The sequence below is a fragment of the Jatropha curcas genome, chromosome 5 (assembly GCF_041381405.1).
Source record: "Jatropha curcas cultivar XTBG-Jc1 chromosome 5, XTBG_Jcur_1.0, whole genome shotgun sequence".
Lineage (NCBI taxonomy): Eukaryota > Viridiplantae > Streptophyta > Magnoliopsida > Malpighiales > Euphorbiaceae > Jatropha > Jatropha curcas.
Window position 1 is genome coordinate 2,463,851 of NC_143155.1, and position 16,252 is coordinate 2,480,102.

Below are 16,252 nucleotides of genomic sequence, written 5' to 3' on the forward strand. Positions count from 1 at the left end.
GTTAGCAATACAGTAGAGGAAAACTGGTAGTACTGGAGTGTCTCCAAAGCTGTAAGGTAGTTTAAATCCTTTTGTATCAAATTAACAAAAAGTACATATATATTCCAAAGTGAGAGGTGCAAATGTTCCAAGCAGTCTAGGCAAATGGTTTCCGCCATCAAATACCGTAGATTTGACAGGATTTCTACTTATCTTTTCCTCTAATATATACCCATTAGGCAACTACCGTTAAGGGCCAAAGAACAGTGTCCTACTGGCTCACTTTTATCCTATAGCATCAAGCTTTATTTATCAGCTGTGCATGACTTACTTTGCTAATATAAATAGCAGAAATCATAAGACAAGCCACGAAAATTTATCAATGGCTGCACTGTAGAAAATGACAACTAAAATTAATGGAAACTCTGCATCCAAAAATGTCCTTAATACAAACCATGGAGAAATAGGATTCAATTATGAGTTCCAAAACCATAAGTAGATTCCTTATATGCACTTTTATATAAATTTTAATCTAATATATTATCATTTAACTTAATTTCCAAGAATGCACTTCAAAAGACAAATGAACTTAAAAAGAAAAATTATAAGAAATTTATACTGCAAAGAGATGCATGTTGTTGAATTATCTAATAGAATTGTCTTTGATTCTGCAGTAAAGAGAAAATATTTACATTGAACAGGCAATTTCTGCCTTAAAAAATTGTTTTCTATGATGAGTTAATTGACTCTGTCTACTCTTAAGATCTGGTCTTCAAGTTGGAAGTGACATGAAGGAAAGCTTCCTCTCTGCAAGGGATTGTCAAACCGCCCATGGGATGATCAAACCCAAACTCCTCTTCAGCTTTGTTTAACAAATCTTGAAATGAAGGTTCTTTTAGATAAGATATTGGGACGACAAATCGCTTCTTCTCAAGCTCTCCAATGTAAACTGCTAAGAAACCTTTTGGTACATCTGAACATCTTGAAGCTGCCTTATTTGGAACAAATACAGACCGGCGAAGAATTTGCTTAGAAAGATTACCCAACAAAGTAGTAGCCATAGTAGTCTTCTTATTGATAAATAATTTCGTAAAACAGGTATTAGATTTTGGTTGCTTGAGTACAATGTATCAGCAGAGAATATGAAGGCTTAAGTTATTGGTAAGTTGTGACCAAAGCAAGTTAGATACATGAATATAAATAGAAACATTGACATGTGCAATCTGCACAAAACAGACTCATGAGGAATCACATTCTCTTGTCTTCCAGTTGATCAACAAGTTAGTCAGGAAATGCCCCACAAATATGAAGCCAGTCCAATAAAAGACCACCTATATATAGATTTGAAATCAACTAGATATACAACTAAAGCCAAGCCCCACAAGTATCATGGACATGCTTAAGACAATGGGATACAAGTGGCCTAATAGGAATTTGTAAGTGTGGGAAATCCCGCCAAATATGAGTTTGTGGATGAAACAATTGCTTGGAATACATATCAAAGGCATCTCACATGGTTTTGTCTTGGAACAGTCTATCTAGTGGCCTCTAAAGTGTTCAAAATTTAATATTCAGGGGCTAAAGTGCAATATATTTAAACAGTATTAAGGAGTAAACTGCAATCTAATTCAAAACATAGTCAGTAAATAAAGTGCAGTTGGAAAATCCTTCCAAATCCGTGTTACAATATGGCAATTTTAGGCAGGTTTTGATGGAGACTGGTGGTAGGACATGATTCACATGATCTTCATTGTGGCTTAGTTTTCCATTGTCCCAAAATGTCTGTGACCAAAAGGGTCACTCAGTTTTGGCATGAAGATTTCCAATCTTTCGGTCACCTTTTATTGGCTTACCTTTGTACGTACTTGTAGGCCATGTCCTGACTAACCTTGTTTCTGAACAGGAATACAGAAGCATGTGCTACCTCGTGAGTCTGTTTTGAGCAGAGTAAGCATGGTCAATGATTCTTGGCCACTGAATCCCTATTTTAGAGTGTCTAGTTATTTCATCTATATATTGACTTCACATACTTTGGCTAAAACCATCTCCAGTATTCACATTCTCTTTTGATACATTTTCCTTAAGCAACAGAAATCAGAAATTTCATTTTCTTGATACTTTTTTGTTATTGTATATCAGCAAGAAGAAGAATATGGCTATTCATTTGGTTGGTAATCTTTCTAAGCAAATTCTTCGCGGGTCTATTTTTTCTCCAAATAAAGCAGCTTCAAGATGTTCAGATGTACCAAAAGGTTTCTTAGCAGTTTATATTGGGGAAATTGAGAAGAAGCGATTTGTAGTTCCAATATCTTATCTAAAAGAGCCTTTGTTTCAAGATTTGTTGAGCAAAGCTGAAGATGAGTTTGGCTTTGATCATCCCATGGGCGGTTTAACAATTCCTTGCAGAGAAGATACTTTCCTTCATGTCACTTCCAACTTGAAGAGAGCTTAATAAGAGTAGGCAGAGGCAATTAACCTATCACATAAAACAATTTTGTATGGCATAAATTGCCAATTCAGAGTAAATATATATTACAGAAGAAAAAGAATTCTGCTAAATGAGGAACCCCATTTTATGGAAATTCTTTTCACACAATCCGTTAGCTGTTTACTTTCCTGCTATTACAAATTCTAGGCAGATAATTTGACAAACAATTTTCATAGATGTTCCAGAAGGTTATTAAGCAGTTTATGTTGGAGAAAACATAAACAAACCAAAACTAAAAAAATAAAAAAGATTTCTTTTTCCTATGTCCTACTTGGATCAGCTTACATTTCTATTTCTGTCTATTTCATTTTCTTCTCTTTCCATTCAATTCTGAGTAATATTTTTGTTCAAATCCCTTTGTTTTGTTGAACAATTTCAAGAAACTTTATCTGAGAAATATGGTTTAGAAAGACATGGCATGTAACAATGCAGTAGAGGAAAACTGGTAGAGTAGTACTGTAGTGTCTCCAAAGCTGTGAGGCATCTGAGTTCAAGTCTTAGTCAGAGCTATATACATATATATATATATGTGTGTGTGTGTGTGTGTGTATATATTCCAAAGTGAGAGAGCTGCATATGTTCCAATTAGCAGACCTAGGCAAAGGGTTTCAGCCACCAAATAACATAGATCTGGCAGGATCTCCCAACTTATGGTTTCCTCTAATGTATCTGTTAAGGAACAAAAAACAGTGTCCTATTGTCTCGCCTATATATATTTGCTTTTCAATCTTTATGGTGCTATTATCCTATAGCATCAAGCTTTATCTATAAGCTGCGCATGACTTACTTTCCCAATGTAAACTTTGCATTCAAAAATTTCCTTAATACAAACAATGGAGAAATGGGATTCAATTATGAGTTCCAGAACCATAAGTATCTTCCTTATGTACATATTTATATAACTTGATTGTCAAGAATGAACTTCAAAAGAAAAATGAACTTAAAACGAAAATATAATAAGAAATTTATACTGTCAACAGATTTTGTTGAATTATCTACTAGAATTGTCTTTGATTTTGTAGTAAAGAGAAAATATTTACACTGAACAGGCAATTCCTGCCTTATAAAACTGTTTTCTATGATGAGTTAATTATATCGACTCTTCCTACTCCAAAGATCTGCTCTTCAAGTTGGAAGTGACATGAAGGAAAGCTTCCTCTCTGCAAGGAATTGTCAAACCACCCATTGGATGATTAAAGCCAAACTCTTCTTCAGCTTTGCTTAACAAATCTTGAAATGAAGGCTCTTTTAGATAAGATATTGGAACGACAAATTGCTTCTTCTCAAGCTCTCCAATGTAAACTGCTAAGAAACCTTTTGGTACATCTGAACTTCTTGGAGCTGCTTTATTTGGAGCAAACACAGACCCGCGAAGAATTTGCTTAGAGAGATTACCTGCCAAACGAATAGCCATAATCTTCTTCTTGTTGCTGTATAATTTTTGTAAAACAAGTACTAGATTTTGGTTGCTTGAGGAAAATGTATCAGTAGAGAATAGGAAGGCTTGAGTTATCGGTGAGTTGTGACAAAAGCAAGAGACCTATATATATATATATATATATATATATATATATATGTGTGTGTGTGTGTGTGTGTGTGTGTGTGTGTGTGTGTGTGTCGAAAAATTTAATGAAAATCCTCAAGAATTTGAAATTTAGTGGCTAAGAATCATTGGATATATGCAATCTGCACTAGACAGACCAATGAGGAATCACATTCTCCTGTCTTCCTGTTGATCAACAAGTTAGTCAGGAAATGCCCCACAAGTTACAAAGATAAACCAATAGAACACCACCTTAAGATTTGAAATCAACTAGATATATGTAAAGCCAGGTGGCTCTTTGATCATAGACATGCTAGAGACAAATATGATTTTGTGGACGAAACCATTTGCTTGGGACACATACCATATAGGCATCACATGATTTTGTCTTGGAATAGTCCATCTATTGCTTCTGTTGAACAATAACATGATCAACAACTACAATTGCCATTTTCTATAAATTATTAACAAGATCTACACTTTGGTCTGTACTATTTACAAATCCGCAACTTCAGTTCTGTATTATTACAACCATAAAATACAAGTTTTAATTAATATAAACATTTACAATTTTAATAATTTACCGCCTAAATTATAATTGATTAATGTACATGTAAAACATTGTCACTAAATGAATCCTAGTGAAAATTCACAATTTTACAATCAACAGCAACTGTTCTATTTGCAGTTCTTAATGTTTACATATATAGTTCTTTTAAGAGTATCAAGAATAAGATATTGAATGAATTTTTCTTTCAAGAAACCTACACTGGCTACATAATTGAGTTAATTTCGTAGTATTATTATATTTGGATCTGATCAGAAAAGGCATTAATTGATTTATACATAAAAGTTTGAAGTTACTTTTCACACAGGATTTCCACCAAATGGCTTTCAAGAAAAACTGTTTTCATATATGAAATGTTCATGGTTCTGTTAATAATGAGTGTCAACAGAAAATGAAAAAAGAAAATCTACAAAGAATTTCCATATATGAATTTTCTAATTTTGAAGATTCTTTTTCTTTTTTCTTGTTGATTGTGTAACAAAAAGAAAATATTTACACTCAATTGGCAATTTCTGTCTTATAAAATTGTTTTATGTAATAGGTTAACTGCCTCTGCCTACTCTTGTTAAGCTCTTCTCAAGTTGGAAGTGACATGAAGGAAAATATCTTCTCTGCAAGGAATTGTCAAACCACCCATTGGATGATCGAAGCCAAACTCATCTTCAGCTTTTCTTAACAAATCTTGAAATAAAGGCTCTTTTAGGTAAGATATTGGAACTACAGATCTCTTCTTCTCAGCCTCTCCAATGTAAACTGCTAAGAAACCTTTTGGTATATCTGAACTTCTCAAAGCTGCTTTATTTGGAGTAAATACAGATCGGCCAAGAATTTGCTTAGAAAGATTACCCGCCAAACGAATAGCCATAGTCTTCTTCTTGTTGATATAACACTTTTGGTTGCTTGAGGAAAATGTATGAGACTTGAGTTTTCTGTGAGTTGTGACCAAAGCAATTGAAGCATATATATATATATATATATATATATATATATATATATATATATAGATGGAGCAATTTATTGGAAGTCCTTTAGATTATGTAATTAGTGGTCAAGAATCACTGGCAATGCTCCAAACACACATGCTCATGTCTACCAGTTTAATTAACAAAGGTTAGTCAGGATAGGCCCTACAGTAGAGAGAAAAACCAATTGAAGATTGGAAATCTGCTTGATACAAGTGATCCTCTGATCACAAACATGTTTGAGATAATGGGTCCTTAATGGCCTAATATATATATAGATGAAATTGTTAGTTGGGCTCTCCTGGCAAGTATCAATTACTAGCTCAAACCATTTGCTGGGGTCTCCTTGTGGGTGCAACTCATAAGGACATCACATGGTTTTGTCGACTAATTTACTCAGATAGAAAGGGTTCTGGTCTCAGATATTGGAAAATAACATTCCTCATTTCACTCCAATTACTTGTATAGTACATGGTTTACTGTGATGATAATTACATCACAGTTTGAATATGCAAATTGTCTACTTTGTCTTAACTTCAGGATTTCTCCTGACAAGTCTTTTCTTTTCTCAAGGAAACATGATTATCAGACAGCAATAGCAAAATGGAAAATACTATTGCTTTATACAAAATCCTAATGGAAGTCTCAGGGAAGAATATTTATGTGTATCAACTCTTAACGAGTTAGTGCTGCATTGGCCGTTTGTTTGACCCAATTTCTTTGGGAAATTTCCATTGCATTAGTCTCGCAGAAGAGATATGATTTGGCTTTTTTTTTTTCTTTATTATTTCCAAGTATTAAATACAAAATCCTTTTACCAAGTAGAGTGATCTAGTTGGTTTTCTCGTTGATACGAGGGGTGAGACACAACAATTTTCACCGGTTAGCTAAGTCAAGGGAAAGGCTGTTGGCTTCAGTTTCAAAGAAAGTGAAATCAAAAGTGAACCATTTTTAGACGGTTTTCAAATTATAAGTTTCGGTTTGAAACTGAAATTAAGAGTTAAAAGAGTTACAATATAACTTTTTATTATTCCAAAAAATATCATTTAAACTGCTTTTTTTTTAACGTTATAAAGGATGAAAATGTCTTTTTATTTTATTTGAGAGTTTAAAAAACAATAAATAAATGTTGTATAATTTGTATGTAAAAAATTTAAAACTGTATATTATAAAGTGTAAAAGATTTAAATTAAAATACTTGAATAAGGAGCAATTTTTTTATTTTTTCCTCTTTTCCATTTACACTTTATAAGTTCTATTTATATTAACAAATTTTAAGATGATGGTAGAATTACTGAATTTAATGGTGAAAACTAAAATTAATTTTAACGATTAAAAATTATTTGATTTTTTTTTCTTTTTTTAATGAAGTCGGGTTTAATTTTCAAATATAAAGAATCGCAATTGAATTTTAAATACATGGTTTCGATTACGGTTTGAAACTTTAAACAGTGACCACAATTTGATTCTAATTTTGACTAATTCGGTTTGGTTCAAACTGCGGTGATGCCTAATTGAGCCTTTTAATAAATAAAAAATATATATATATATATAAAATCATAAGTGAGTTTTCACCAAATTCGGTGATGAGAAGATGGAAGGACAACCTTTCTGTGGTCCACAATTGGGTTGCCAAATGAATAAAAAAAAAAAAAAAAAAAAATACAAGATACTAATAATACTAATTCTACTTTGAAAAAGGATTAAACATAAATCCTAATCCTCCTTTGAAATACAGGGAAACCGTCCTCAGTTTTCGGAAGAAAATTTCGTTGAAAGGACTTCTGTATAAACAAACACAAGATCCAAGATTTGCAAATGACACGTCAAGAGTCTTGATTCCCACGACATGGGAATCCTTGGAAGGCTTGGATTCCAAGGTGGCCGACATTAATCCTATATATTAGAGTTTTCTTAGAGCTTACACTTTCAGACCTTGAGTTTTAAACCTAAACTAAAATTCTATCTGTAAAACTTTCCTCTCCTCCATTAACCACAAAGTTCACTAATTACCTTCCAATAACCATCAAAATGCAAGTCCGTCGCCTCTTCAACCTTAGCAGCAGCAGAAGCAGAGTTGGTTCAAGCCATGGAGTTTCTGATTCAAATTCAGGTGACAAAATTATGCTTGAAGTCAATCTCATGTTTGCGCAAATTCTGCCCCTACGCAAAAGAAGTTATGTGGTTGCTTATATCGATCCTAACCATAAAGTTACTTCTAGAGTTGATTCTACTGCAAACTTTACATGGAACGACAAGTTTGTAATGTCCATTGACAATTCTTTGATTTCCAACAGACCAAATGCCTGCTTGATTTTTGAAATCTACCAAGCAAGGTCTGGAAAATTAAAGAAAGACAAGAAGATTGGCTGTGCACATGTTCTTGTGCAAAATCTGATAACCGGTGACTCTAGTGGAAGAAAGTGCATAGGCATTAACATTCTTCATACTGAATCTGACAACAGGACAACACGGTGCATAGCGTTTAAGGTGGATGATGAAGATGCTGATGACAAGTCTCTGAGTAATCCAATTCTGAACGTTGGTGTGGTTCGGTTGGATGGTACTTTTTATCAGCCCTTGAGTTCTATAGGAACCAAAAATGTTTTTCTGGATTATAGACAATTAATGGGTGGTGCCTATTAGGTGTTCTTTGTTATTTCTGTGTTTTTCATAATGAAAAGAGCAAGTTGTTGATTTTACCTGATAAATCTTTAATGAAATTAATTAGTTCTATATATGTACTTTTTATTTCTTCCCATTGGCAACAAAGATTGATTGAATTGTTTTGATTTTGATTGGGTCAAAATGTCTAGTCTCAATCATGAAGTCTTTGAGATGTATGTTGCTATCTTCCTTTTCAGTCTATTACAGTAAACGATAGTTTCTATTTTCAGTAAATCTTTATAATTTTTCAGTAAATGATAGTTTTTCTGCAGAATTTCTATTTACTGAATAGGGGCCCTTTATAATTTCCTTACCAAGAGTACCCACCAAATGAATAGCCATAATTCTTCTTGATAGATAAACTCAGATAGAATAAAGAAAGATAAATATTATATTTTGGTCGCTTCAGTGGCCAAAACACATTGTCTATGCCTATGGAATTATATAGAATCTAATCAAAACAGACTCATTAAGTACCAATGCTTCTGTCTTCCTGTTAATAAACAAGGAGGACACTCAAGATATGCCCTACAAGTATATCAGATAAACCAATGAAAGAACACCTAAAGATTGGAAATCTTGTTGATAAAGATGCCAAACTAAGTGTCCCTTTGATCAAATAGGGTCCTCACCAAAGAATGTGAATGCTTGAGTTGTTTGTGACCAAGTAATTAGGTTATGTCCTGCAAAAATCTTATTGCTCTTGAGGGTGTCGCATGGTTTTGTTTTCTAACAAATCAACTAGGGCCTCAAGATTCAAAATCAATATGGTAGTCTTTAATACCTTTGGTTTATCTCCATGTACCTGTGGGGTATATACTTACTGACCTTGTTTCTGAATGGCAGGACAGCACCACGTGATTGTATATACCTCATCTGCTTCAATCAGGTCAATTCTTGGCCTCTAACTCCAGATTTTCAATAAATTGTTCCATCTATATATACATATATTTCACATGCTTCGGTCACAACTCACAAACACCTCAAGACTTTGCATTCTCTGCTTGAACATTTTCCTCAGGCAACCAAAATCTAATATTTCTTTTCCTAATATCATATATCAACAACAAGAAAGACCATGGCTATGCGTTTTGCGGGTACTCTTTCTTAGCAAATTCTTGGCCAGTCTGCGTTTGCTGCAAAGAAAGCTGCTTCAAGATGCTCAGATGTACCAAAAGGTTTCTTAGCAGTCCACATCGGAGAGCTTGAGAAGAAGCGATTTGTAGTCCCAATATCTTATCTAAAAGAGCCTCTGTTTCAAGATTTGTTAAGCAAAGCTGAAGAGGAGTTTGGCTATGATCATCCCATGGGTGGTTTGACAATTCCTTGCAGAGAAGATATTTTCCTTCATATCACTTCCAACCTGAAAAGAGCTTAGGAGGAGTAGGCAGAGGCAACTAACCTATCACATAAAACCAAAAATTGTCAATTGAGTGTAAATATTTTCTCTTTATTACAGAATGAAAGACAATTCTACTAGATCATTCAACAATATCTCTTTACAATATAAGTTTCTTCTAATTTTTCGTTTTAAGTTCATTTTTCTTTTGGAGTACTTGACATTCAAATTAAATGATAACATAAATTTATACAAAAATGTATTTAAGGAAGATATTTATGGTTTTGGAACTCGTAATTGAATCTATTTCGCCATTGTTTGTGTTAAGGAAAATAAAGCTTGATGTTATAGGATAAAATAAAGCACTACTCTGCCAGTTTTCCTCTACTCATGTATTGTTAATCTCTTGAATATAAATACATGCCATGTCTAAATATAATGGAAATACACACCAGTTTTTAGATTCATCCCACTCTCTCTAAACCACATTTCTCAGATATAGTTTCTTGAAACTGTTAAGCAAAATAAAAGGGATTTGATCACAAATGTTATTCAGAATTGAATGGAAAGAGAAGAAAATGAAATGGGAAGCAATAGAAATGTGGGCTTATTCAAAAAGGATATTGGAACAAGACATCCTTCTTTTTTTTTTAAGTTCTTTACAATGTAAACTGTTTAATAACCTTTTGGAAGAACTATAAAAATTAGCAGATGCATGTGTAATAGTAGGAAAGTAATAGCTAATGGATAATTTTGTCTATCTCAACTCTAAGAAGTTAATGAAATACATAAGAACATGGGACAGTAAGAGAAAGCTTAACTTGCTGATAGAAAATGTGGATAAATAGATGCAAATGGGTAATCTGTGAAACTATATATGGATATTCTATTAAGACCGAGTTTTGAAACAAAATGAAATGACAGAAAACTTCGAAGAAATTTATTGTGTGAAAAGATGTACAAGAATTTCCATAAAATGGTTTTCCTCATTTAGCAGAATTGTTTTTCTTCTGTAATATATATTTACACTCAGTTGGCAATTTATGCTTTATAAAATTGTTTTATGTGACAGGTTAATTGCCTCTTCCTTCTCTTGTTAAGCTCTCTTCAAGTTGGAAGTGACATGAAGGAAAGTATCTTCTCCGCAAGGAATTATCAAACCGCCCATGGGATGATCAAAGCCGAACTCATCTTCAGCTTTGCTTAACAAATCTTGAAATAGAGGCTCTTTTTGTTAGGATTAATTCAAAATAATATGATGAAAAATCTGTTGAGATTTCAATTTTATTTAGTGCAGATTTTCTGCATAGAATTTGATATTTTTGTTATTAGGATTGATGATTTTTAGGAGTATTTTTAGATCTTATTTGATTCACTTGTAAGCCTATATAATAGGTACATTCTTTTGTTAATTCAAGGTAGTGCAAAACAAGAAGTGTTAAACATTGTTAATCATTTTGTGTATTTCCATTCTTCCTTCCAAAATTTCAACACTTTTAGATAAGAAATGGAACTACAAATCGCTTCTTCTCAATTTCCCCAATATAAACTGCTAAGAAACCTTTTGGTACATCAGAACATCTTGAAGCTTCTTTATTTGGAGCAAACATAGACCCGCGAAAAATTTGCTTAGAAAGATTACCAGCCAAACGAATGGCCATACTCTTCTTCTTGCTGGTATATAATATCAGAAAAGAACCAAAAAAATGAACTTTCCGATTTTTATTGCTCAAGGAAAATGCATAAAAAGAGTGAATACTTTGAGGGTTTTAGCCAAAGTATGTGAAGTCAATATATACAGATGCAGTAAATTATTGACAGCATTCTAAAATTTGGATTTAGTGGCCAAGAAATATTGGCTATGTTTAGCCCACTCAAAACAGATTCATGAGGTTGAGGTACCACAAGCTTCCCTGTTCAGAAACAAGGTTAGTCAGGATATGCCCTACAAGTACAAAGATAAGCCAATAAAAGATGACCTAAAGATTGGAAATCTTCATGCCAAAACTTGACTGACCCTTTTGGTCATAGACATTTTGGGACAATGGAAAATTAAGCCACAATGTAGATCATGTGAATCATGTCCTACCATCGGTCTCCATCAAAAACCTGCCTAGAATTGCTATATTGTAATTCAGATTTGCAAGGATCCCCCAATTTACATTTTAAATTAGATTGCAGATTAGTCCTTGATATAGTTTAAATATATTGCACTTTAGCCCCTGAAATATTAGATTTTAAACCCTTTAGACAAAACCATGTGAGATGCCTTTATGATATGTATTCCAAGCAATTGTTTCATCCACAAACTCATATTTGGCAGGTTTCCCACACTCATCAATTCCTATTAGGCCACTTGTATTCCATTGTCTTAAGCATGTCTATGATGAAGGGGTCGCTTGCTTTAGTTGTATATCTAGTTGATTTCAAATCTATAGATAGTCTTTTATTGGATTAGCTTCATATTTGTGGGGCATTTCCTGACTAACTTGTTGATCAACTGGAAGACAGGAGAACGTGATTCCTCATGGGTCTGTTTAATGCAGATTGCAAATATCCAATGATTCTTAGCCACTAAATTTCATATTCTTGAGGCTTTCCATCTATATATATGTACTTCTCTTGCTTTGGTCACAATAACTCAAGCCTTCATATTCTCTACTGATACAATTTCCTCAAGCAACCAAAATCTAGTACTTGTTTTACAAAAATTATATATAAAGAAGAAGTAGACTATGGCTATCCGTTTGGCAGGTCATCTTTCTAAACAAATTCTTCGCCAGTCTGTGTTTGCCACAAATAAAGCAGCTTCAAGAAGTTCAGATGTACCAAAAGGTTTCTTAGCAGTTTACATTGGAGAGCTTGAGAAGAAGCGATTTGTCGTTCCAATATCTTATCTAAAAGAGCCTTTATTTCAAGATTTGTTAAGAGAAGCTGAAGATGAGTTTGGCTTTGATCATCCAATGGGTGGTTTGACAATTCCTTGCAGAGAGGAAGCTTTCCTTTATGTCACTTCCAACTTGAAAAGCAGATCTTAAGAATATTCAAAGTCAATTAACTCATCATAGAAAACAATTTTGTAAGGCAGAAATTGCCTGTTAAGTGTAAATATCTTCTCTTTAGTACAGAATCAAAGACAATTCGATTAGATAATTCAACTATATCTCTTTGCAGTATAACTTTCTTATAATTTTTCTTTTTAAGTTAATTTTTCTTCTGAAGTTCATTCTTGACAATCAAATTAAACAATGAAATGTTGGAGTAAAATTTATATAAAAATGTACTTAAGGAAAGATACTTATGGTTTTGGAACTCATAATTGAATCCCATTTCTCCTTGTTTGTATATCAATGAAATTTTTTAATGGAAAGTTTCCATTAAGTTTAGTTGTCATTTTGTACAGCGCAGTCATTGATGAATTTTCATGGCTTGTCTCGTGATTTCGATTTCTATTATTTATATGGGGAAAGTAAGTCATGCGCAGCTGAGAAATAAAGCTTGATGCTATAGGACAATAGCACCACATAAATCTAAAGATTGAACCCGAGGCATAGGATTCGAACTTGAGGCCTGACAGCTTTGGAGAAACTCCACTACTATTATACCAGTTTTCTTCTACTTTATTGTTAATCTATTGGATATAATTATATGCCATGTCTTGTATGAAGGAAATACACATCAGATTTCAGATTCCTCCATCTCTTTCTAAACCATATTTCTCAGATATAGTTCCTTGAAACTGTTCAGGAAAACAAAAGGGACTTGATTACAAATATTATTTAAACTGAATGGAAGGAGAAGAAAATGAAATGGGGAGCAATAGAAATATATATATAGGAATAAGAAATCCTTTCTCTTTTTTGTTTGTTTGTTTAAGTTTTCTCCAACAAAAACTGCTTAATAACTTTTTGAAACATCTAAAAAAATTGTTCGTCAAAGAATCTGACTAGCATTTGTAATAACAGGAAAGTAAATAGCTAATGGATTATATAAAAAGATGTACAAAGAATTTCCAAAAGATGGTTTTTCTCATATAGCAGAATTGTTTTTCTTCTGTAATATATATTTACACTGAGTTGGCAATTTATACCTTACAAAATTGTTTTATGTGATAGATTAATTGCCTCTGCATGCCTACTCTTGTCAAGCTCTCTTCAAGTTGGAAGTGACATGAAGGAAAGTATCTTCTCCGCAAGGAATTATCAAACCGCCCATGGGATGATCAAAGCCGAACTCATCTTCAGATTTGCTTAACAAATCTTGAAATAGAGGCTCTTTTAGATAAGATATGGAACTACAAATCGCTTCTTCTCAATTTCCCCAATATAAACTGCTAAGAAACCTTTTGGTACATCAGAACATCTTGAAGCTTCTTTATTTGGAGCAAACATAGACCCGCAAAAAATTTGCTTAGAAAGATTATCAGCCAAACGAATGGCCATACTCATCTTCTTGCTGGTATATAATATCAGAAAAGAACCAAAAAATATGAACTTTCCGATCTTTATTGCTCAAGGAAAATGCATAAAAAGAGTGAATACTTTGAGGGTTTTAGCCAAAGTATGTGAAGTCAATATATACAGATGCAGTAAATTATTGACAGCATTCTAAAATTTGGATTTAGTGGCCAAGAAATATTGGCTATGTTTAGCCCACTCAAAACAGATTCATGAGATAGAGGTACCACAAGGTTCCCTGTTCAGAAACAAGGTTAGTCAGGATATGCCCTACAAGTACAAAGATAAGCCAATAAAAGATGACCAAAAGATTGGAAATCTTCATGCCAAAACTTGACTGACCCTTTTGGTCATAGACATTTTGGGACAATGGAAAATTAAGCCACAATGTAGATCATGTGAATCATGTCCTACCATCGGTCTCCATCAAAAACCTGCCTAGAATTGCTATATTGTAATTCAGATTTGCAAGGATCCCCCAATTTACATTTTAAATTAGATTGCAGGTTAGTCCTTGATATAGTTTAAATATATTGCACTTTAGCCCCTGAAATATTAGATTTTAAACCCTTTAGACAAAACCATGTGAGATGCCTTTATGATATGTATTCCAAGCAATTGTTTCATCCACAAACTCATATTTGGCAGGATTTCCCACACTCATCAATTCCTATTAGGCCACTTGTATTCCATTGTCTTAAGCATGTCTATGATGAAGGGGTCGCTTGCTTTAGTTGTATATCTAGTTGATTTCAAATCTATAGATAGTCTTTTATTGGATTAGCTTCATATTTGTGGGGCATTTCCTGACTAACTTGTTGATCAACTGGAAGACAGGAGAATGTGATTCCTCATGGGTCTGTTTAATGCAGATTGTAAATATCCAATGATTCTTAGCCACTAAATTTCATATTCTTGAGGTTTTCCATTAAACTTGTCCATCTATATATATGTAATTCTCTTGCTTTGGTCACAATAACTCAAGCCTTCATATTCTCTACTGATACAATTTCCTCAAGCAACCAAAATCTAGTACTTGTTTTACAAAAATTATATATAAAGAAGAAGTAGACTATGGCTATCCTCTTGGCAGGTCATCTTTCTAAACAAATTCTTCGCCAGTCTGTGTTTGCCACAAATAAAGCAGCTTCAAGAAGTTCAGATGTACCAAAAGGTTTCTTAGCAGTTTACATTGGAGAGCTTGAGAAGAAGCGATTTGTCGTTCCAATATCTTATCTAAAAGAGCCTTTATTTCACGATTTGTTAAGAAAAGCTGAAGATGAGTTTGGCTTTGATCATCCAATGGGTGGTTTGACAATTCCTTGCGCAGAGGAAGCTTTCCTTTATGTCACTTCCAACTTGAAAAGCAGATCTTAAAAATATTCAGAGTCAATTAACTCATCATAGAAAATAATTTTGTAAGGCAGAAATTGCCTGTTAAGTGTAAATATCTTCTCTTTAGTACAGAATCAAAGACAATTCGATTAGATAATTCAACTATATCTCTTTGCAGTATAACTTTCTTATAATTTTTCTTTTTAAGTTAATTTTTCTTTTGAAGTTCATTCTTGACAATCAAATTAAACAATGAAATGTTGGAGTAAAATTTATATAAAAATGTACTTAAGGAAAGATACTTATGGTTTTGGAACTCATAATTGAATCCCATTTCTCCTTGTTTGTATCAATGAAATTTTTTGTAAAGTTTCCATTAAGTTTAGTTGTCATTTTGTACAGCGCAATCATTGATGAATTTTCATGGCTTGTCTCGTGATTTCGATTTCTATTATTTATATGGGGAAAGTAAGTCATGCGCAGCTGATAAATAAAGCTTGATGCTATAGGACAATAGCACCACATAAATCTAAAGATTGAACTCGAGGCATAGGATTCGAACTTGAGGCCTGACAGCTTTGTAGAAACTCCACTACTATTATACCAGTTTTCTTCTACTTTATTGTTAATCTATTGGATATAATTATATGCCATGTCTTGTATGATGGAAATACACATCAGATTTCAGATTCATCCATCTCTTTCTAAACCATATTTCTCAGATATAGTTCCTTGAAACTGTTCAGGAAAACAAAAGGGACTTGATTACAAATATTATTCAAACTGAATGGAAGGAGAAGAAAATGAAATGGGGAGCAATAGAAATATATATATAGGAATAAGAAATCCTTTCTCTTTTTGTTTGTTTGTTTAAGTTTTCTCCAACAAAAACTGCTTAATAACCTTTTGAAACA

At 33.1% G+C, this 16,252-nt stretch overlaps 6 protein-coding genes and 3 pseudogenes across 7 annotated transcripts; 5 read left to right on the plus strand and 4 right to left on the minus strand.

The window, feature by feature from the left end:
- Positions 1-591: 591 nt before the first annotated feature.
- Positions 592-1,271, minus strand: LOC149496031 (auxin-responsive protein SAUR21-like). Its single transcript, XM_089721238.1, has one exon. It carries the CDS (start codon positions 1,038-1,040, stop codon positions 738-740), a length of 303 nt encoding a protein of 100 aa, XP_089577364.1. The 5' UTR covers positions 1,041-1,271; the 3' UTR covers positions 592-737.
- Positions 1,272-2,005: 734 nt separating this feature from the next.
- LOC119370740 (auxin-responsive protein SAUR21) lies at positions 2,006-2,757 on the plus strand. The gene has a single exon (XM_037639506.2). It carries the CDS (start codon positions 2,132-2,134, stop codon positions 2,429-2,431), a length of 300 nt encoding a protein of 99 aa, XP_037495434.1. The 5' UTR covers positions 2,006-2,131; the 3' UTR covers positions 2,432-2,757.
- A 632-nt stretch (positions 2,758-3,389) lies between these two features.
- LOC105637190 (auxin-responsive protein SAUR21) lies at positions 3,390-3,999 on the minus strand. Its single transcript, XM_020680557.3, has one exon. It carries the CDS (start codon positions 3,879-3,881, stop codon positions 3,573-3,575), a length of 309 nt encoding a protein of 102 aa, XP_020536216.2. The 5' UTR covers positions 3,882-3,999; the 3' UTR covers positions 3,390-3,572.
- Positions 4,000-5,004: 1,005 nt separating this feature from the next.
- On the minus strand, positions 5,005-5,523 carry LOC110009885 (auxin-responsive protein SAUR21 pseudogene; annotated as a pseudogene).
- A 1,592-nt stretch (positions 5,524-7,115) lies between these two features.
- Positions 7,116-9,699, plus strand: LOC149496032 (uncharacterized). Its single transcript, XM_089721444.1, has 2 exons — positions 7,116-8,103; positions 9,054-9,699. The coding sequence occupies exons 1-2, from the start codon at positions 7,572-7,574 to the stop codon at positions 9,113-9,115; spliced, it is 594 nt and encodes a 197-aa protein (XP_089577570.1). The 5' UTR covers positions 7,116-7,571; the 3' UTR covers positions 9,116-9,699.
- LOC149496033 (auxin-responsive protein SAUR21-like) lies at positions 9,150-9,699 on the plus strand (annotated as a pseudogene).
- A 2,411-nt stretch (positions 9,700-12,110) lies between these two features.
- Positions 12,111-14,318, minus strand: LOC149496034 (auxin-responsive protein SAUR21 pseudogene; annotated as a pseudogene). Its single transcript, XR_016320890.1, has 2 exons — positions 13,637-14,318; positions 12,111-13,285 (listed from the first exon to the last, which is right to left on the minus strand). The product of XR_016320890.1 is annotated as an auxin-responsive protein SAUR21 pseudogene (transcript).
- On the plus strand, positions 12,282-12,707 carry LOC149496035 (auxin-responsive protein SAUR21-like). Its single transcript, XM_089721445.1, has one exon. It carries the CDS (start codon positions 12,282-12,284, stop codon positions 12,582-12,584), a length of 303 nt encoding a protein of 100 aa, XP_089577571.1. The 3' UTR covers positions 12,585-12,707.
- A 475-nt stretch (positions 14,319-14,793) lies between the features above and the next one.
- On the plus strand, positions 14,794-15,521 carry LOC149496036 (auxin-responsive protein SAUR21-like). The gene has a single exon (XM_089720996.1). It carries the CDS (start codon positions 15,078-15,080, stop codon positions 15,378-15,380), a length of 303 nt encoding a protein of 100 aa, XP_089577122.1. The 5' UTR covers positions 14,794-15,077; the 3' UTR covers positions 15,381-15,521.
- The last annotated feature ends 731 nt before the right edge of the window (positions 15,522-16,252 follow it).